The following is a 21,491-nucleotide window of genomic DNA, read 5'->3' as shown; positions in this document are numbered from 1 at the left end:
CTCCACACCCGCTTCCTGCCTATAAATAACCCCAAGTGTCACTTCAAAGAGGACAGGGAGCGCGGGAGAGGGGCTCCGGGGCCGGCGGGCTGGGGCCGCCGGACCTGCTCACCACGCCCCCCACCCCGGGCGAGTTTGCATAAATAAACAAATTCAAGCAGTCGGCCCCGCGGGAGGTGGAGGAGGAGTGAGGAGGAGGAGGAGGGAGGGGGGCGGGAGAGATTAGTTTGGGAAGTAGCACGGATTGCTCATCCGATCCGTGCAGCCGCAGGGAGTGTGTCAAGTTACAGAGGCGCCGGAATCGGCCCCAGCGCTCCTCGCCAGCCGCCACTACCCACCTCTGCCCATGGGGCCCTCCATGTGCGCCCCTTCGCCCGGGGACTGAAACTGGCTGGCCCGGGAGACACGAGGCGCCCAGGAGGACTGACAGCGCGGCACCAACTGCTCTGCAGACTCTTGAAGGGAAAGACTGGGCGGAGAGAAGGAGAGCCGGTCAGATTCCCCTAACTTTCCTGGACTTGGAACGTTCTTCGAAATAACTTTTTTTCTCACCTAGGTGTACCCCAATTACCCCTGGTTGTGCTTTTTCGGCCCTTCCCCTCCTACTGCTAATTTTTCCGTCCTCTTTGCCGGGAGCAACGGAAAGGGACGTTGTCCAGCGATACAAGCCCTTTCCCCCTTGCCCCGCAGTTTGGATACAGCCTTTTGGCAGCAGCTGTCGCCTTTATTTATTCTATTTATTTATTTATTGGTTCTCAAGACGTGAGAGGATGGTAGCGGAGAGCACCCACAAAGCGGCAGCCACTGGTGCCTGCGGCCCTAGGGAGTTGGGCGCGTCCGGGACGGTGGCTCTGGCGGCGGCGCGGGCGGAGCGCGGCGCACGGCTGCCGAGTCCAGGGTCGTGCGGGCTGCTGGCGCTGGCCCTCTGCTCGCTGGCACTCAGCCTGCTCGCCCACTTTCGGACGGCGGAGCTGCAGGCCCGGGTGCTGCGCCTGGAAGCGGAGCGCGGGGAGCAGCAAATGGAGACGGCTATTTTGGGACGAGTCAACCAACTGCTGGACGAGGTCTGTGCTCTTTGTTGCTGGCTTTTATCCCTCCCCGCGGCGCCCCCTCGCGCAGCCTCCAGACTGTTCAGCCGGTGTCCGCTGGCGCTAGCTGTCTGCGAGCCCCGGGTTCGTGCGAGTTGCCTGCGGGAGGGGTCGGGGACACGGACAGACGCTGCCCTGCCAGGGATTCGGAGGACCTGGTGGGCAAGAGCATGACCCCGCGACTCCCGCCTCCGGCAAGCTCTCCCGGCGTCCAGCGCTGGGAGCGTCCTGGGCGCGCCGGGCAGGTGGAGGAAGGCTGGGTGCGCGGAGGCCAGCAAGCTCCACTCCTCCCTTTCGGGACCTGGCGGGGGGGTGTGACAGCCGCCCCGCGCCCACGCAGCGGGAAGCGCGCCCAGAGGCCCAGGCTGAGGCTTACTGAGCCCCGTGGCCCTCCCCCTCCACCCCTTAAGGACGGGGTGTTGCGGGAAGAGGGGACAGTTCTTGCAGGGGGTGGTGCCCTGGTCTCTGCTCACTGGCCCAGGCCGCTACGATCCAAGTGTGGGTCGCCTGACTCTGCTGTCCTTGGCCGCAAATTAGTCCACACCTTCTTGTTCCTAAACCAGGTTTCTTATTTTTCTGGAAAAAGGATGCTTTCTCCCATTCTCCAAATTTTCTTGATCCAAGTAGATTAAACGCTACTAGTGTATCAGGTAGCTATGGCAATCTTGGGAATACAGAAAAAGGCTGTCCCCTCCCCAGGAAGGAGGGACATGCAGCCTCTTTGTGCCACCAGAGGAAAGGCTGGGCCTTGGCAGGGTGAGGCCTGATGATCTGTGGGAATCTGGACAGCACAGGGGATCCAGGGCCCAGATGGAGAGGAGGACAGGCAGGTGGGGGCTGCAGCAGTCTGGGAAGAGGTCCTGGAGCAGGTCCTGGCCATGGAAGGTCCTGACCATGGAAGGTTTCCATGGGGAAGAAATGGGAGAGGATCTCTTACTTAGCTGGAGGGTGTGTGCAACAGTAAAGACCACAGTGGTAGAGTCCAGAAACCCTGGGTTTTTATCTCCACTCTGCTACTTGGAAACTTGGGACAAACGCTCCAACCCCTCTGAACATGCAAAACAGTGCTGATGTAGCAAACACTGGAGCACAGCTCTACCTGTGGTGGGTGGGGTGCTGTGAGCATTTTGGCAAGATGTACCTATTCCCTACAGCCAGGCTCCTCTCAGCTGCCTCTGCCAGGCTCTCACCTGCTGGAGCAGTTCTCCAGGGTGGCCAAGGAGAAGGAGATTGCAGAGCCAGAGCAGAGAGGGCGGTCACAGGGCAAGCTTACTGGTGCTAGTGGTGCACCCATGACTGCTGCTGTCAGCTCATTCCCATGGCCTGCCAGCCTCCAGGGAATCCGGAGAGCTCCATCGGGCTGCCCATGGTCCCCTGGGCCTGGGGTGGAGGTGGGGCATCTCTGGGCTCAGGCAGTGTGAGCCCAGACTGGCTGGGTGGTGAAGAGAGTGTCAGGGCAGTGAGAGCTCCTCCAGGTATCTTGGGGGTCCTGGCTGCTGAGGGATAAAGCGTCTGATTTGCAGGGTTTAGCGCAGCCCCTCTGTCCATGCTTTCCCCTTCCCAGACCTTCCTGCTGGCCTGACCATGTCCTGGCCTTTCCTAGCTCCTTGCTTCCGCTGCTTCAGACTTAGCCATGCCAAGTCGTATACTCTAGGGGCCTTGGGGCTATATGTTGGTTACTATTGTATCCAACATGCTCACTCCTTCCCTCCAAGCTGCAGCTCCGTATTTACCCTACTGAATGTAATCTTTTCAACTACTAGATATCAAAGTTATCCCAGAGAACATCTGAACTGAATCCCATTTTTAAGGTGGGGAAATTGAGCCCAGAGTCACATAGTGAGGTCCAGGACTAGAACCTCAGCCTCCTGGCCCTGTATACAATGTTCTTTGCACTGTATCCTGCCATCTTTTTTTTTTTTTTTTTTTGGTCTATTCTCATTCATTCATTCAGTAAATGTTTGTTGAGAGCCTGCTGTGGATCAGGTATTGTGGGAGACACTTTTGCCCTCCTAAACTTACAGGGAAGTAGTGCACAAAGAAGAAAATGGGTAGTGACCATGTCGTGTACAAAGAAAAAAAAAGCTACAATAGTGAAAGAAGAGAGGGGCCTGGGGAATGCATTACATGCAGCATTGTCTGATGGTGGTGGCAGTCATGGCAGCCTTCCTTAGGGAAGTGATTTTCAAATGAAGAACTGAAGGATGAATAGGAGTTTGCCAGGCAAAAGTGGGTGAGTGAAGCCTTGTTCTAAGGGGACAAAGGGAACAGTCTTTGAGGCTGGAGGCCAGAGGGAATTGAGAGAAGTGCGGGAAGTCCAGGACCCCGGAGGACTGGGAGGGTGAGGAAGTAGGAGATGTGGCTGGAGAGAGATGGGCAGCTCAGGTCAAGAGGGGCCTTAGAGAAAGTTAGATCTAAATAAGAGTAACAGGGAGACATTGAAGGGTTTTGAGCAAGGCAGTTATGCCCCTAGAGTGAGTGCTTATGGCTGGCAAACCAGTAAGGCCAAACAGGAGGCTGCTGCAGGCCAGAAGGGACAATGAATGGGGGTGAAAGTAGGATCAGAGAGGGGTGACTGGAAATGGTGGCTGAGGTCAATAGGGGAAGATGCTGGAGCCAGAGGAAGGGAACTATGCCACAGGTGGATGGTGTGAGTGGCCTTATCTGTGGGTGCCTTCTCTGTGCTCCTGGAGGGACACCCTAGTGTTGGACTGTCCAATACAGAAACTGCTATTCATATGCAACTCATTACATTTAAACAAACTAAAATTAAATAAAATTTAAATTTTAGCTTGTCTGTTGCAACAGCCTGGTTTCAAGTGTTCAGTGGACACTGCAGCTAGAGACTATGGAGCTGGACAGTAGAGAGAAAGAATATGCACATCCTCGCAGAAAGTTCTATTGGCCAGTGCTGTGCTGTGAGCAGCTTCCAGGCCTGCAAAGCAACTTGAGGGGACCATCCTGGGCCTTTCCCTGTGTAGATGTGTTCTCCCAGGTCTGAGCAAAGGGCAGAGGAGAGGAATGGGTAAGGCAGAGAATTGGGACAGGTAGAAACCTGCCACGGGAGAGGAAAATTCAGAGACAAGAGAGGGGAAATGATTTTCTTACAAAACAATTCTCCAAAATGGAGGTGCAGAAGGTGCCTGTCCTCACGGGGCACACAGGCATCTGGTGAGTCTGGGGGCCAAGACCAGGATTCTAGCTGGGCTTTGCCAGTCCTGTGGCCTTAGGCAAACCATGCTACACTCCTGCACTTCGGGTTCATCTTCCATAAAATCTAGGCCCTGCCTCCCTCCTGGGACTGGGGACAGATCGGAGACTTCACTAAAAGGTGCCATCACCAAAGACCATGCACAAGACCAGATGAGTGCTCAGGGAGGGCTCTTAGGGACCTGGGGCAGGCAATCGTTGGAGCAGGCAGGACTGGGCCACTTCCTAAAGAATGGGAGAAGGACACTGGGGAGGGCAAGCCTGGTGAGGCACACGGCCTGTGCAATGAACTGGGGGTGGGACTCCAGGGCACACGCATGTCACCCATGCCAATGGGGAAAGCAGGTGATGTGGCAAAGACTGTGTCTATGAGGCAGAAGGAAGAGGGAGCTGCAGGGAGGGCCGGCCAAGGGGACCCAGGAGGACAGGAGGCCTGAGAGGGGAGCCAGAGGCAGATCCGAGGGGACCAGCCCACGACAGGGGTTGTGCAGAGCCGGGACTGGAGGATGGCGGGAGCCGGCTCTGTGGGGAACCAGGAGTGTGCTTTCCAGACCTCAGGCCCCAGCTCTTCCCCCATCAGTGCCTCTCTCCTGGTCTGGGACCGTTAACGAGCAGTCCAGCTGCCTGTTATTTGATTTGCTTGCTGTGAGAAAGAAGCTGGAATGTCCCAAATGGAGAAAATCAGATGACACCCAGGACTGGGCAGCCGTGTGCAGTGAATGAGAAAGGAGTGGAATTTAAAAGAGCCAAATGCTGGGCCGGGTGGGGTGGCTCACGCCTGTAATCCCAGCACTTTGGGAGGCCAAGGTGAGTGGATCACCTGAGGTCAGGAGTTCGAGACCAGACTGCCAACATGGTGAAACCCCAGCTCTGCTAAAAAATACAAAAATTAGCTGGACATGGTGACGGGCACCTATAATCCCAGCTATGCGGGAGGCTGAGGCAGGAGAATCGCTTGAACTGGGAGGCGGAGGTTGCAGTGAGCTGAGATGGAGCCATTGCACTCCAACATGGGCGACAGAGCAAGACTCCATCTCAAAAAAAAAAAAAAAAAAAAAAAAAAGAGCCAAATCCATTTTCTAGGCCCAAGGGGAAGCAGAGGAGGGTCTCAGCAGCCACTTTTAAGTGAGTTTTGGGAGATGCCAGTTAGACCCCTCACCCCCAATGATAACATCATAAACTGTACTAGAAACGTCCCATAGTTATAGGGTACATACAGGGGCCAATGCTATGCGTGTTACCATTATATCTCTTTCAATCCTCGCAACTTCCCTAAGGGACTGACATTCACACCACCCCGTTTTACAGATGAGAAGACTGATGTCACTGTACCTCCCTCCCACTATCTCTGATTCATTCCTTTGAATGTTAAAGAATCTCCTGGGAGAGGAAGTGGTTAAAACTTCCAGACTAAAATGTTGAGGAACCCCAGGCACACTCCTTCATCCCTAAAAATAACAACAATTATAATAACGTGTCTCATGTTTATACGGTGTATGATTTTGGTGCAAAAGTAATTTCAGTTTTTGCCATTGAAAGTAATGGCAAAGAGATATAGGGGACAGATATAGGGGAGGGATCAAAGCAGCAGCTGAAAGATTGGGGCTCTGGATGGGGTCCTTTAGGACTGAAATGCTGGGATGAGGATGGGAAGAAACTCTTAAAGGGGAAGTGCATGTGTACTAGGGTGGGTAACCTGTGCACAGTGTCCTGTGCTGACCACAGCTGCCTGGACCTCAGTATATGGACAGACTCTGGATCCAGGTTTCCTCAAATGCAGCCAGCACAAGATGGTACCAGAGGAGTCAGGGGTGGGATCCAGCCCCCAGCAGGCATCTCTCCTCCACCACACCTTCCCCTTTCCAGACAATTAACTAGGTCAGCAGTGGCCCATACATGGCTTGAGTGTGCACTACTCCCCATCCCAGGGCTCTCAGCAGACATTATTAATCAATTGCTGTACACTTTTCCATGGAGCTTACATGCAACCTCAGAATCCTTTTCAACAGTGTTCCAGGAAGCTGCTACTTACTAATGAGGGTTGGTGTTCAAGATGAAGAGCTATTTCATAAGTCTAGATTTCGTTTTTTTAATAACAGGTGCTTGCTATAAAGGCAGGGAGAGTTATTAGAGCTCTGCAGCGTCTCCAAAGGCCTTTGAACTAGGAGATAACTCTGAACAGACTGAGGACCTCAGGAGACAGCCAACCCTCATAGGAAGGTGGTGGGGAAAACCAAAAGCACCTCAAACACCATTCCATCTGCCCTAAGCACAGCTTTACGGTTGGGTAACTCCCAGAAAGATGCCTTTTCCCCTTCTTCTTAATCACTCTAGACTTGCCCCACTGCCCTCTGGAAAGCCTCCTCGAACCACTCCAACCCAATATGGGCTCCCTCCCTGCTCCCACTTCCTGTGGCTCTTCCTTGGTTGTGCCAGACATTTAGCTCAGAGAAGGAAAATAGACATAGCGTGTGGTGTTGGCTTTCCTTATCCCAAACCATAGAAGGTGCTACTCATCACTCAACACACTCTTTCCCCTTCAGCCTAGGTAGGCCTCAGAATCCTTCTCAGCACAGTCCTCCAGTGGCACAGGGAACGGCAACCCAGGCTGCCACTCCCGTCCATTAGAGTCAGTGCACAAGAGGAAATCCATTTGCCATTCATGGCTCAACCCAACCACATTGTACAACGGTCTCTCTATGTGACCACACAGGACCCGATGACAGCAATAGAGGCATGCAGTCTTGGGTCCCTTATTAAGTCTAGCCCAGGACTTTGCACATAGTAGGCAGCTCTCACAAATTAGCTGTTAACATAAGGTCCCCCTGCTAGAGGCTGGGGAAGGTTTCTTTTTTTTTTTTTTTTTTTTTTGAGACGGAGTCTCACGCTGTGTCACCCAGGCTGGAGTGCAGTGGCACGATCTCGGCTCACTGCAAGCTCCGCCTCCCAGGTTCACGCCATTCTCCTGCCTCAGCCTCCGAGTAGCTGGGACTACAGGCGCCCGCCACCACGCCCGGCTAGTTTTTTGTATTTTTAGTAGAGACGGGGTTTCACCATGTTAGCCAGGATGGTCTTGATCTCCTGACCTCGTGATCCACCCGCCTCGGCCTCCCAAAGTGCTGGGATTACAGGCTTGAGCCACCGCGCCCGGCCTGGGGAAGGTTTCTTAGTCAGCCTTCCTCGCAATGTCCCGGGCCCTGGACCCAACTGTAGGCTCAGCATTTGCTCCAGGGGTGTTTCTCAGCAACCAGCAGAGGATGAGATGATTGACTTCTGTGTGTCCAGGCTACAAGATGCATCCTGGCTGGGAGAGCAGAAAAGGCTCGGTAATGTGTTCCCCATTGGGCAGAGAAGCTGGGAGCACCCACCCCCTCCCATCCTCTACTCTCAAGGTCAGGAGCTTCATTTTTACCTGCCCCAGCTGCCTGCCAAGGTTTTTCTTTAGAGTCAGGGGGTGGCAAAATGGTGAAGCAGACAACACCATGGCATTTGAACCCCTGCCACTAACTGTGTGACCTGAACCTCAGTACCCTGATCTGAAAAATGGAGATGATGACATCCTCCTTACAGGGTTGTTGTAGGATTAAATGAAATCGTTTGGCTAATGGCAACTGTAACCATTGCCACCTCTCTCATCATTGGAGGAGATAATATGGGGCTGCATGCACCTTGTCCACAACTTTTATTGGTGGCTGATATTTATTGAGTTTACACTGTGTATTGAGCTTACACTTACACTGTGTACCAGGGACTATTCAAAGACCTTTACATCTATTGATTCACTAAATTCTCACAATAATCCTATGAAGTGGTTACTACTGTTACTATTCCCTTCTTACAGAAGAAAGAATAGAGGCACAGAGAAGTTAAGCAACTTTCCCATGGTCACACAGTATGTGAGTAGCATAACTAGGCCTTGAAATCCGGCAGTGTGGCCCAGAGCTGGCATCCTCAGCCACTAGGATATACTTGTCTGTATGAAGTGTCATACCTCTCTAACTGCTGAGGCCAGTCAAACCAGCCAGGGGCTGGGGATCTGTTCAGTTTGGTTTGGCTCCCAGAGGCAGTGTTTACTGAACTGCCTTGGCGTCAGGGCTGCACCAGCATCTTTGTTGTAGGAAAGACATTGTGAGTGTTGCCAATTACATCAGGCCTTGGTGATGAGCACCCTGAGGGAAGCCCTTGTCCAGCCTTGGCCTCTGGAATGCTTGGGTTTCCCAGGATGGATGGGTTTGTTCTTGTCTCTCAGACTCTGACCTGGCCACTAGGAAGTTTAGCAGCAAATCTGGGGTTCAGCCAGTGGCAAAGGCTTTTGTATGAGCCTTGATCCCAGATCCTATTTGATCACTCTGCCTTTGTTGTTCTTCTACCTTACTGTATAGTGTCTGTCTGTCTTTGTATCAGCTGCCTGAAGTCTCCCTTTTAGAGCCAGAGAGGGGTAAAAGTTCTGAAGTAACTAAACATTTTAAAGTTACTTCCCCTCCTTCTCCTCTGATCCAGATGTCCTCAAAGGCTTGCACTTGTACTGGTGATGCTGGTTGCATTAGAATCGCCTGGGGAGCTTTCAAAACACGCCAGGCCAATTGTTCCCAATACCTGCTACAGATGTCCATGGGTAGGGCTTGGCCATAAGTGTCTAACGAGCTCCACGGGTGATCATGTTCTGCGGCTGGGCCTGGGAGGCCCTGAGAATGAGAGAGAGAGAGAGAGAGAGAGAGAGAGAGAGAGAGAGAGAGAGAGAGAGAGAGGGAGAGAGAGAGGGTCTGTGTGGCCCAGTGCTTGGAGCTCCCTGTGCAGTGAAACCCAGACCCCCTTACGTGGGTCCCAAGCAGTGCTTGAGGGGCTGAGGGGCAGTGACGAGGCTCACGGTGAGATGTCAACAAAAGTCTCCTTGTGCACTGGGAGGTTTGAAGAAGGGCAAGCAGCAGGCTTTTTGCTGTTGTTTTCCAAAAACAAAATCAACTGAGGTTTGCCCTCCAGGAAGCCTCAGAAATCCTTCTTCCACCTCTTTGGGTTGGGTTCTGCCCCTCCCAGAAACAGTCTATTGAGCCCTCAGTCAGAGGAAGTCAGCAGGCTTCTCCAGGGGAAACTGAGGCCTGGGTCTGGGGAGGCTAGGGTGGAAGGGGTCACCAGCTGCGCTGGGTGTTGTCTGGGCTGCTGGCAGGCCCCAGCAGCAGCCCCTGCTGACACTCCCGCTCTCCCATCCACAGCCCTGGGTGTGGGGCCTCCTTGCAGAGATGCTGCCTGTGGCAGAAGGGGTGGGCCTGCTGGCAGGGGGTGCTCCCCTGGTCCTTCAAAGAGCAAGGGCCAGTCGAGCACAAAGGGGCGGAACTGCCTACCAGAGAGCCTGGGCACAGCCTTCGAGGGGACACTGGGCCCCTGTCTCCCTGCCTGGCAGCTATTGTGGGTTTGCCTGAAACACCACATGGCTGGGGTCCATGTAGGCTGGACCTCTGCCTCCTTGGCCCTTTCCCATCCTCACTCCCACCCCAGCCTTGCCTGCCTCCTCAAGTCTTGGTCATTCTCCTTTGAGCATTTGTCCAGGCATTTCCCTCTGCCCACACTCTCCTTCCTCCTGCCCGCCCCACCCTCCCTTCAGGCACTTTGGTTTTTTATCTGTTCTTTGGGTTGCAGCAGAAGAACCTTGCTGCCCCTAAAAGCTGTTGTGGGACCTGAACTTCTGCCATAGAAGGACTTTGCACCTGTGGCCCTCTATCAGGCTGCAGATGCTCTGTGAAGGCACCTCTTTAGCACCAGGTCGTGCTCTGATAAGGTGGCCTATAGGGCAGGTCAGAAAGGTTGACCTCTTGGGACAAGGATGCAGAAAGGGGGCTGGGTTAAAGGGGCATTTGCCAGGGCTCTTCCAGGAATAGCTTCATCCACCTCCCCTTGAACTGGCATTTGAGGTTTCCTGGAGTTGGGGGAAGCTCTGTGACACGGGAGGTCAGAGGGTGCTCCTGACACCTCCAGCCTCAGGCAACTCCATAGAATCAGGAAGGGCCTTCATAAGTCAGGTGCTGCTCTAGGAATTTCCTACAGCAGCCTTGGTCCTCAAGCTTACACCTCAGTGACAGGGAGCTCACTACCTTATATGGCTGACTGTTCCATGGTAGGACATCTCTGGCTCTTAATATCATCAGAGCCCCAGCCAATCTCTACACCCACCAACCCGCAACTCCAGCATGTCTTAAAAGCACCTCAAACTCTACCTGTCTAAACTGAGCAGGAAATCCACCCCTCACCAGCATCCCTTCATATGTGAGCACACTGGCCTCCAGCCACACCACCGCGGCCCTCCTGTCCACACCTTCTCAGCTTCTGCAGACCTGTCCGCTCCTCTCCATCCCCGCCTGCCCTCCCCAGCCCGACCCCCTAACTCATCTGCTCTCACCCATGCTGTCCTGACTCTCTTATCCACACAGCAGCCAGAGGGGACCTTTTAGAAAACTAAATGCAATGATGCCATCTCCCTGATTGAACTCTTCAGTAACTCCCTGTTGCTCTCAGGCTGGAGAACACATTGCTAAATGCGACCCATGTAGCCTTCAGGTACAGCCCTTATTACCCTCTCCAGCCTCATGGCTCACCTGCCCTTGCTTCTGGAGTCCAGCTACACGGTGGAGCACAGATTCTGGAACCAGGTTGCTGGGTTCAAGACCAGCTCTGCCAATTACTGATGATGAGACCTTGGGCAAGTTATTCAAGCTCTCTGTGCCTTAGGTTACACCTCTGTAAAATAAGGGTAATGATAATAAGAGTACTTTTATGAGGGTTGTTTTTAGGATTAAAAAAAGTTAAGACATAAAGTGCTTTGAGTAGTGATTGGTACTCCAGTAATAGATCATCCAATCTCCTTGAAAGAGCCAAGTTTCACCTCTCACAGGCCTAGAGTCAAGGTGTGGGCTCTGAGCCAGGCTTCCTGGGTTCAAATTCTGCCTCTGTCCTTTCAGGCTGTATGCTGTCTTGGCAGGTTACTTGGCCCCTCTCTGTCTTAGTTTCCTTGCTCATGAAATGGGTTGCAGTGAGTGCTGGGTGAATAACATTAAGCTGGTGCAAAAGTAATTGCTTTTAATTGCTATTAAAAGTAATGGCAAAAACTGCAATTACTTTTGCACCAACCTAATACATGCAAGATGCTTGCCTGGCTCCTAAGAAGCGCATTATTGGGTTAGCTTTCAGCCACTCCCGTGTGCCTGGGCCCCTCACCTGGTGAGTTACTGCTCAGCTTCAGATCTTGGCTCATGTCTCACTTTTCTGCCATGAGCCAGACTAGTCCATGCCCCAGCTGGCTCTCAGCTCCTTGCCCCTTTTGACCACAGTTCTCATGACAACGGCTGCTCCACATTGATGTGTGTGGTTTGTAGGCTTTTCTGTTCCCCTCCCTAGAGGATAAACTTCATGGGAGCAGCCTCAGTGTCTGCTTTGCATAGCAAGGTTCCCAACATTAACCCCTAGCACATTGTAGATAGTCAATACCCACTTGTGAAAGGCAGGAAAGGAGGAAAGAGGTCCCCAACATTCACCCCAGGACTCTTACTCTCTGCCTTTTCCTTCTTTGTGGTTGGGGGTCCCTGCCTCATCCTGTACCAGGCCTGGAGATGACCCCTGGACCCCTGAGATCCTTGAGGTCCTGAGCCCCTTGCCAATCTGCCCCCCACACACACCATCAGCTCCTTGACTCCCTGTGGCAGCAGCAGGGTCTCAGGTTAGCTAGAAGGAAGGACTTCCTCATATGAAGGCTGCAAAGCTCACATGGGGTATGTGCCTCCTGTCCCTGACTTTTTTTCTGAACCGTAGAACCTGGGGCCACATCTGTCTGTGGTTCTGGTGAGACAGGGAGGCAGAGGGAGACAGAGGCAGTATGTGCTATCCGGAGGACCTGCAGGCCCCTGTTTCGTGACCGCAGTCTGTGATCAGGCGCCAAGTCCACTGCATGAAGAGAACTGTTGAGGTAGGGAGAAGACAGCTCCTAAGGCACCCCTGTGGCACCCCCTCGCTGTCCCCAGCACACAGGCCCCTGCAGCAGCCCTGGCAAGTTCAGTTTTGGTGGTTGTGGGTTGGATGTCTTGATTTCCTCCGCTTTGATTTCACCCTGCCAAGCTGCCTGTGCCCTGGGGCACGTGGCTACATGTGGGCCTGTCCCTTTAACCCCTTCTGTGGAGACATCCCTCTCCTGCAGTCCCTGGGATGTAGCCCATGGAGCCAGCACTGAGCAGCCAGGTCCTGCCTCTCTACCTCCTCACGAGAATGCCCTCCCTACCCCATGCCCATTTATCCCAATTCTGCCAAAGCCCACCTCCTCCTGGGACTACAAGGATGAGTCCTAGAGGGCTGACCTAAAAGTAAGTAAATCGGTTCGAGTGTGGATCGAGACATCTGACCTGGGCCCCTGATATCCGAGGGCCAGCTCAGTCTGCAATGGGGCAGCCAGCCCAGAAGCAGTTATGCTGCAGGATGATCAAAAGGCCTCTAGCAGATGGGATCAAGCCCCCGTCCTGTGCCAGGCATTATGATCAGAGTGCTGGCACAGGGGCCAGAGCTTTGCTGCTGTGGTCATTTCAGTGGGCAGCTCCTCTTCCTTCAACTCCTAATTCTCAGGGTCAAAAGGCAGGGCTGCAGGTCAGACCCTCCTCACTCACCCTCCCTTTCCGGGAGAGGGGCTCTGAGTTTCCCAGGAGGAGGAGGGACGTGGCAAGTGCAGGAAACTTGACCACTTGTCGCAGTGGTGCACGCCATGGGGCCAGCGCAGCAGAGATCAGGCCAGCCTCATCACAGCAGGTGGGAGGAGGCAGGCCCGCACTGGCTCAAGAGAGAAGTGGCCTTCACCTGGCCACCAAGCAAAACAAGCTGGCAAAACAAGTGCTCACCCTCCTCACATCTGGATACCTCTGTTTGTTTGTTTTCTAGCCTCATCCCATTTTGTCCTGCCAGCTGTCTTGTGTAGTCTAGCAGATCACTTAGATTATCCCCATTTTATGGATGAGAAAATCAAGGTCCAGAGGGGTTATAGATTTTGCTTAATACACAGTTAGTAGGAGAGTTGGGACTAGGCCCCAAGGCTCTGGCACTCCCAAGCGTAGTCAAGCTGATATGATAAGATTTCAACACTGCCAAGCTCTGCCTACAATAGATGCTTCACTGGAGTTTGGGGGCCATCTGTGCCAACCCAAAAGAGAGTCCCACTCCAGTCTCCAAGGGAATAGGAGGCATGCACTAATAATATCAAAAATCAATCATTCAATGATAGTTTCCTCCTAAAGTGCTTAGCACAGTGGCTGATATATGGAGTTCAATGTGCATAGCTGTTATAATTAATATTAACTCTTGTTTAATAATTCAACCCAAAATTGATCAATACTCCGTGGTTTCCAGGCACTTGCCTCTGTGTTGTCTCATTCAGTCTCCACATCAGCACTCAGGAGGCCGGCAGGGGGTGGTGGGTCATATCCCTATTTTGTAGATTCCCCTGAAGGTAGGTGCCAGGCTCAAGGTCACAGCTGCAGGTCTCACCTGGCTTCTCCCTCTGGGCTGTGTCTATGCCACAGCTTGGACCACCCCACATATTGCAGAGGCCCAGGTTGGGCAGGGACCCTTTAAGATCCCTGAGGCAGGGAGGGAGTGTCCCCTAAACCCAAGGCCAGGCTGGAGCCACATTCTCTGGGGGGAGTGAGTAGCCGCCTGGCATTTTCCCTTTGATACTGATACAGGCATTTTAATAGCTGCGACCGATCAGGCGGGTGATGTTTCAGCCCTGGCCACACAGGGCATTCCAGGAGGCCCTAGCTGCCAACAGGGGCAACGCAGGAAGGTTTTTCTACCCAGTGTAGCTAGGGGTCCACCCTAGGGCCTCATCTTGGGGGCGTCTCACCATGAGTCTCAAAGTCAGATGTCAATGGGGGCCAGGCTGGTGGCCTAAGTAGGTGAAGCTGGCTTTGGAGAGAGAATACTTTGGTGGCCTAGATGGCACATATCCATCTGAAAGGGGCAACCATCACGCAGCATCACCTGATTGTACATGCTCAGTGTTGCCAGGTCTCCCATCATGCAAGAGAGACCAGAGATCAGAACTGGATGTGAAATCCCCTGATGTGTGAACAACCAATATTTATTGAGCACCTACTATGTGCCAAGCCCTGTTTTAGGTGCAGTGAATAGAACAGAGCAAAGTATCCAGGTCCTTGTTGAACTTACATTCTAGTGGTACAAAGAGACAATAAGTAAGATAAATAAGCAAAAAAAAAAAAAAAATCCTAAGGAGGAAATAAAACAAGGGGGTGTGCTGGGGAAGGAAGAATTTTTGGGGAGGGGGTGCAGGAGTCAAGGAAGGCCTAACAGCATGCTGGGTAGGTAGCTGGGAAGAGAGGTAGCTGGGAAGAGAACACTCAGGCAGAGAGCCCAGTAAGTGTGAAGGCCCTGAGGTAGAAGAAAGCCCAGCATGTTTGAAAGCTTCAGAGGCCTGTGAGATTACCCTGGCTGCCATGTTGAGAAAGGTCTGCAGGGGCACTGGCAGAAGTCGAGTATTCGTTAGAATGCCATCACAGTAATTAGGCCAGAGACAACGAGCTTTGGACCAGGTGGTAGTCATGGAGTTGGTGAGAAGGGGTCAGATCTCAGACGTGTCTGGCAGGTAAAGAACTGGAATTGCTAATAGAATGGGTGTAGGGTGAGAGAAATAGACATCAATGATAATTGTGAGGTTTTGAGCAACTGGTGGGATGGGGAAGTTGATGGTAGGGGCAGGTCCAGGGAGGAGTTGGGAGAGTCTATGAGAAGCTCAGTTTTGCCAGGCTAATTCTGAGATGCCTATGAATGGCCATATCAAGCCGGCAGCCAGATAGATGTATCTGAAGTTTTGGAGGAAGGAATAGGTTGCAGGGCATCATCCTGCATAGATGGCTTTGAAGCCATCAGACTGGATGAGGTACCCTAGGGAGCCAGTGTCTAGAGAAAGAAGTGAGACCCTGGATGTGGACCCTGTGATCTCCAACATTTAGACATCAAGTAGATAAGAAGGAATCAGCACGAGACTGAGAGGGCACAGCCAGGGTGGTAGAAGGGAAATGGGGAGAGTGCATGTCCTGGGAGCCAAGGGCAGGAAGTGCCCTAAGGAGCAGGAGGGGTGAGCAAAGGCTGCAGCCTGACTGAGAGGAGGCAAGAGGACTGTCCACCAGATTTGGCAACCCGGAGGTCATTGGCAACCTGCAGGAGAGTTCTTAAGGGACGGTAGAGGAAGAGCCAGGTAGGAGTGGCCCAGGAGAGACGTAGGAGGCAGCAAAGGTTGTCATCCAGGAGTTTGTCTAGGGAAAGAGCTAACCAGAGTCAAAAGAGGATTATTCTTCTCTTTTCCTTTTTTATGCTGGGAAGAACAACAGCATATTTGCATAATGATTCCGTGAGGATGGGCTAACTACAGCTAAATCCAGCTTGCAGCCTGTTTTTATAAATATATATTTTTTATGGGAGCACAGCCACACTGATTTGTTTCCAAACTGTGGCTGCTTTGGCCTCCGATGGAAGAATGGAGTAGGTGTGGCAGAGATCATGTGGCTCACACAGCCTCAAATATTTACATTTGCCAGTCCCTGATGTAAATGATCCAATCTAGAGGAGGGGATTGATGAAGCAGGAAGGCAGGGGACTTGCTGGCTACAGGAGGGGTTGGCCCTCGTGGAAGCACAGATGGGGAGCTCAGGAGGAGAGAAGGGTGCTGGCAGGCGCAGATGCAGATGGACGGCACGTGTAGTGGTGGCTGCCTCTGGAAGTCCTCTGCTGCTTGCTTTTCTTCTCAAGGTCTTCAGTTGACAATGAAGTTGGGGGAGGGGGTGTTGGTGGTTTGGGGAGAGGAAGTGTGAAAATTCCTAGGACAGTGCAATGGTGAAGCGTTGAGGGAAGCACAGAATGATTGCTGGGCTTCCGTTTGAGATCTAGATCACAAATTTAAAGTAAGATCAGTCAGCGAGGTTGTGTGTTTCTCCCACTTTACCCCGCTGCCTGTGTGCAGGGGTGGGGTAGGAGGAGACGTTGAATCTAGCTAGGCTTGTGGCTTAGTGAAGGGGGAGGGTGTCGAGGCAGTGAAGGGTGCAGACAGGGAGTGGTGATAATCACTGTCCGCAGAATTTGAGCCGGGCGCGGAGGGAAGTGACACATGGTGGTGATGGACAGTAAAAAGCTGGTAGGACCCACAGGTTGAAGGTCCTGTGGGATTCGAGGGTCCCTGGGACTAGGGTGTTAGGTCCTTGGGAAATGGAGATCCGTGGGCAGAGTGTTGAAGCCTAGACTGTGGCTGGGTTGTGGTACTGTTGAGATTCAATACTCTTTCAAAATAAACTCTGGGCAGGCCAAGAAAACACACCCCAATCTGACCTTGTTTTCTAGCTGTGCCTGTGGTAGCTTTGCCTGCTCAGATGTCTCCATCCCTCCAATCAAGGCTCCCGACTTCCAGGTCCACCCTTCCCACCTGTCTTCTCTCCCAAACTCCAGAGCTGCCTGTGCCTACCCCCGCTGGGCTCCACAAACTTGCCAGCTTCCCACAACCTGCTCTTGCTTCTGTTATGTCCCAGGGGTGGCATGTTGGCTGCCCAAGGCAGGGCCTGGCTCCCACCACCACTCCAAGTCCATCCTGTGCCTAGTTCCTTCTTCCTCCCACGTCTCTTCATTGGGTGATGACCACGACATCCTCCAGAGAGGACCTCAGCCCCAGCGGTCTCACTGGTCTATACTCAACGGGCTGCTGGAGTGACCTTTATATCACCCAAATTTGACCACATGACCTCCTTGCTTAAAACCTTCGAAGGGTTCCTCCATGCTAGAATCCTTACCTGGGCACATAAGACCTGGTTATTAGTCAGGGTTCTCCAGAGAAACAGAAGCAATAGGCTGTACATAGATGCACAGAAAATGAGTTATCAGAAGAGACTGGCTCATGTGATTGATTATGGAGATGAGAAGTCCCTTGATCTGCCATCTGCAAGAAAGAGGCCCAGGAAAGCCAGTGGTGTAGCTCCACTTAAGCCTGAAGGCCTGAGAGCCAGGAGAGCCAATGGTGTAAATTCCAGTCCAAGTCTCAAGGGCCAAGAACCAATTGTGGTGCAGGGGGAGTCGATGTTCAAGGGGAGGAGAAGGTGGATAGTCCAGCTCAAGCAGAGAGCAGTCTTCCTCCCTCTACCTTATTCTACTTAGGCTCTCAACAGATCAGATAATGCCCACCCACTATGGTGAGGACACTCTTCTTTCCTGAGTCTACTAATTCCAGTGTTAATCAACATACCTAGAAAGAATGTTTTCCCAGCTATCTGGGCATCCTTAGCCCAGGCAAGTTAACAGATAAAATTAACCCTCACAGCCCCCACTCTCCACTCAACACCCAGGCCCTCCAAAGTCTACAGTCCCCTGGACACATCTGAGCATGCTTCTCCCACACCAAACTCAGCTGTTTGCTGATGGACTGTGTCTCATTCTCTATTTTACTCAGTCTCACCAATAGTAGGCACTCAATAAATATAGGAGCTATTGAACAAAAGCATTGAACTTGAAGTTAGAGGACCCGGAATTTAGGCCCTCTGTGGTTTACTTGTTTAAGGCAATTGCCTTTCCCTTTCTGGGTCTTAGTTTCCAGGATTATACAATGGGGCTGACTTCTGGCCTGCCTGTTGCACGGGTAGTGATGAGGGTCAGGTGAAGTCTCAGGAAATGTGAAAGTCACATGGAGGTCTGCCTTAGGTTGGGTTCCCAAGGGAACAGTCTCCAAAGTGGAGGTCTATGAGTAGATGACTTACTTATTTGACTTATTGGCATCAACATAGGAGGGGGAGTGAGGGAAGTAGAGTTGGGCAGAGGAGGGGCTGAACTGTGATACAGTCATGACAGAGGCCCCAGCTGGTCCTGTGGGAGCTCCATAGCTGGGGTGGCCCTAGAGTCAGTCCAAATTGAGGCAGAGGGGCCAGGTCTGCGTTCCTCCCATTTATCAGTAATTAAATATGGATTGCCTTTGGGGGATGGTATAACCCTGATCAAGGCTGCTTCCTTGGGCTAAGAGCAGCTCCCAGAAAGAGGCTCAGCCACCAGCAGCCAACAATCCCAACAGCTAAACCACTGCTCTAATCCTGGGAGACTGGACGGCCCCCCACAGCACCCACAAGCTGTGGTGCTTTATGGCTGTCAACAAGCCCGGAACCAGTGGCAGGGATCCATGTTACACATTCAAAATCTCTGCCCCTGCCTTAATGACCTGCCTTCCTGCCCCCTACATTCCTATCCCCTGTCCTCACTCAGATCACTCCAGCCACACTTCGCCCCTTCCTGTTCCTCAGATGCTCCATGCACAATCCTGTCTCTGGGCCTTCGCCTCTGCTGTTCCCTCTGCCTGGAACACACTTCCTCCAGATACCAAAGGATTCATTTTCTTACTTCCTCCAGGTACTACATGACTCATTTTCTTACTTTCCTCTGGATCTTTGCTCAAAGTCCCCTCAAAGAGAGACCTTTCCTGATCCCCTGGTATGAAAAGACCACTTTCCATAACGCTCTGTCCCCTTGCCTTACTTCATTTTTCTCCCAGCATTTATCACTGCCTGTTACATATTTTTTGGTTTTTTATTGATATTTTCTTCCAAGAGAAGTTATGCCCCTCTAGGGGTGTGCCCCATGGGGACGGAGCAGGGGCGCCACCCACTCATGCCACAAGCTCTGTCTCCAGCCCAACCCTGTGATGGCAGCTTGCTTAGTGCTGCTGCTGAGTGGGTGACATATCTGATGGTTACAACCTTTAGCCAAAATGCTGCCGACTCCTCTGGTCTTGGCTTGTCAGTCATTGACTGGTTTTGTCCTTGAGCAGACCTGTGTAATGCACCTTCTGGGTGCGAGGCCCCCAGGTGATTGGTGGGGAGGGATGTGGAGGCGGGTTCATGCAGTCCCTTACAGGAAAGCAGCATTCATGAGCCAGGCTCAGAGCTGGGCACCAGAGGGGCTATGAGCAGGCTTTGTCCTGGGGGCTCATTTGTTGGCCCCGCAGCTGCTCTGTGCCCACTTGTAGTTTGGCTTCAACATCCATCCACCTAATTGTTACTCAACCTCCCCTTTCTAAGTGAGGGTCCCCACTTTGGGGTGTTTCCCTTCTTCTGGTTGCCTTGATCTTGACCCCCTTCTGCTCTCAGAGCCCCCGCCTCCATCTGTCACTGTGTTCCCTCCCCAGGCATTTGCACTCACCTTCCTCCAGCAGGTGGAGCGGGCTTTGTGCCAGGAGGCCAGAGTTCACATCTCAGATCCTCTACATCCTGACTGTATGACCCTCAGCAAATCACTCCACTTGCTCTGAATCCTTGTGAAACTTTCTGACATTCCCTCTCCATCCCCAAACCAGAGGTGATAGCACCCTTATGACACCTCTCATATTACTTTCTTCACCTCCCTTGTGGCCCACACTGAGTGGCAAAATTGCACAGTAGTGAGGAAGCAAATAGCTCTGGCTGTCACCCTAACTGGTCAACATTGTCAGGGTGGGGACTACTGCACATCACGTGCAGTCAGTCCTGGCCAGCCAGAGCACAGGCTTCATGTGGCCAGATCTCTCAGTTAGTTTTTCAAGAGAAATTACAAATGCAGATTTGCACATGAAACCACTCACTTCAAAATATTGGCAACAAATTCAATAATAATAACGATTTAAAGCTCACTGTGGGAACCAAATAAAATACATTGAAAGTCCTATTTGACCCTAGGGCTACCAGCTTCCTATGGCTTCATGAGCATCAGAGTGTGGGTTTGAATCCCAGCTCTGTTCCTTACTTCAACCTTGACCTTGGCCAGGTGCAGTCTCCACTCTGTGCTTCAAGTCCCTCACCTGTGAAATGAATATGGTAATAGCTAACATTCATTGAGAACTTCCTGGGTATCAGGTGCCATTCTTTCTATGCATTAATCTTTCTAACTTCACAGTAATCCAATGAAGTGAGGACTCTTATTAGCCCAGAGTCTGAGAACTGTGGTTAGTCCAGTCAGCCTGGCTCTAGTGGTGTCCCTGTTAACTGCTAGTCTGGCCAACTTTGTTGCAAGGATCAAGTAAGAGTCCTTACGAGACCCTTGTTACATTGCCTGTGCAGCGTAAGCCTGCAGAGTTGACACACAGGGGCATCCTGCATGCGTGGTCATTATGCATGCTCCTCTCCACTTGCCATCATGAACATGACAACTCCTTGAGGGTTGGGATATTCTACCTCTTTGATGCTCCCACCTCTTTGGAGCCTTCCAGGTTGGCTCAGTAATTTGAAGGGAAGTGAGGAAGATATTTGGCAGAGGGGTGCAGAGAGCCTTGCCATCCCCCTACTCCTGTACCCCTGCCCAGTCTGCAAATGCTAGCTTTGTAAGGGACACCAGAAGAACAGAAGGCACTGTCCCTGCCCAGGGGTCCATCAGGAGCCCAGTCCAAGGCAGGAAACTATTAGCAGAGAGCTGAGAAAAGCATGTCATTGTACACATGAGCGTGAGGTGTGGGAAGATGCAACTGGTTTATAGGGTCCTGTGTTTGGGGTTAATTTCTTTAAGAGTGCTCCAAAGACATCAGACATTATGATTACCAGGATGGGCTTTCTTGTCTCCTTTTTATTACCCAGTTGTACGGTGGCCAGTGGAAGGCCATTAACTGCCTGTCTTTGATCCAGGAAGAGTTCTGCCACCTCCCCCTATGTGACCCCTTCCCCCTCTTGCTGCCCTCCTAGTCAGCCCACAGTCGCTTTCCAGGGCTTGGTGTCTACGAGCTCCTGGTGACTCCTCTTGTCTGTCTCCTTGTACAGAAATGGAAGCTCCACTCAAGGAGGCGCCGGGAGGCCCCAAAGACATCTCCAGGATGTAACTGCCCACCAGGTAAGCAGCCCTGCAAACAGGTGACAGTGGGTGTTCCCAGGACTGAGACCAGAGGTTCTTCCTGGTGGCCATGCTCTAGCCTCACCTCACTCAGGCCATCACTTTTCATTTGAAAGACAGGAGTGACAATATCTGTGGCTGCCTTCCATCTACTGACTGATTGGCCTGCCTGCCCGGCATCCATCAGTCCACCCACCATTCATTTGTTCATAGAGTCTTTTATGGGCCTGACACTCTTTGAACCAGGTTGTGGGGAAGTCAGATAAGATGATGGGCATGGCTCTTTCGAAAGTTATGAAGTGCTATGCAGCGTCAAAGGGACCATCAGCCCCCCAA

At 52.3% G+C, this 21,491-nt stretch overlaps 1 protein-coding gene across 2 annotated transcripts; it reads left to right on the top strand.

Annotated features, from left to right (window-relative positions):
• The first annotated feature begins 250 nt into the window (after positions 1-250).
• LOC135964428 (collagen alpha-1(XIII) chain-like) lies at positions 251-21,283 on the top strand. 2 transcript variants are annotated; one of them, XM_065520984.1, is made up of 3 exons: positions 251-492; positions 761-1,064; positions 21,086-21,283. In XM_065520984.1, exons 2-3 carry the CDS (start codon positions 771-773, stop codon positions 21,266-21,268), a joined length of 477 nt encoding a protein of 158 aa, XP_065377056.1. In that variant the 5' UTR covers positions 251-492; positions 761-770; the 3' UTR covers positions 21,269-21,283. The 2 variants fall into 2 exon arrangements, with proteins under 2 accessions (XP_065377056.1, XP_065377055.1); XM_065520983.1 differs by having other exon boundaries at positions 251-1,064.
• Positions 21,284-21,491: the final 208 nt, after the last annotated feature.

This window comes from Macaca fascicularis, chromosome 9 (assembly GCF_037993035.2).
Source record: "Macaca fascicularis isolate 582-1 chromosome 9, T2T-MFA8v1.1".
In the NCBI taxonomy this organism is placed as follows: Eukaryota; Metazoa; Chordata; class Mammalia; order Primates; family Cercopithecidae; genus Macaca; species Macaca fascicularis.
This window is presented reverse-complemented; position numbering and strand designations above follow the sequence as displayed.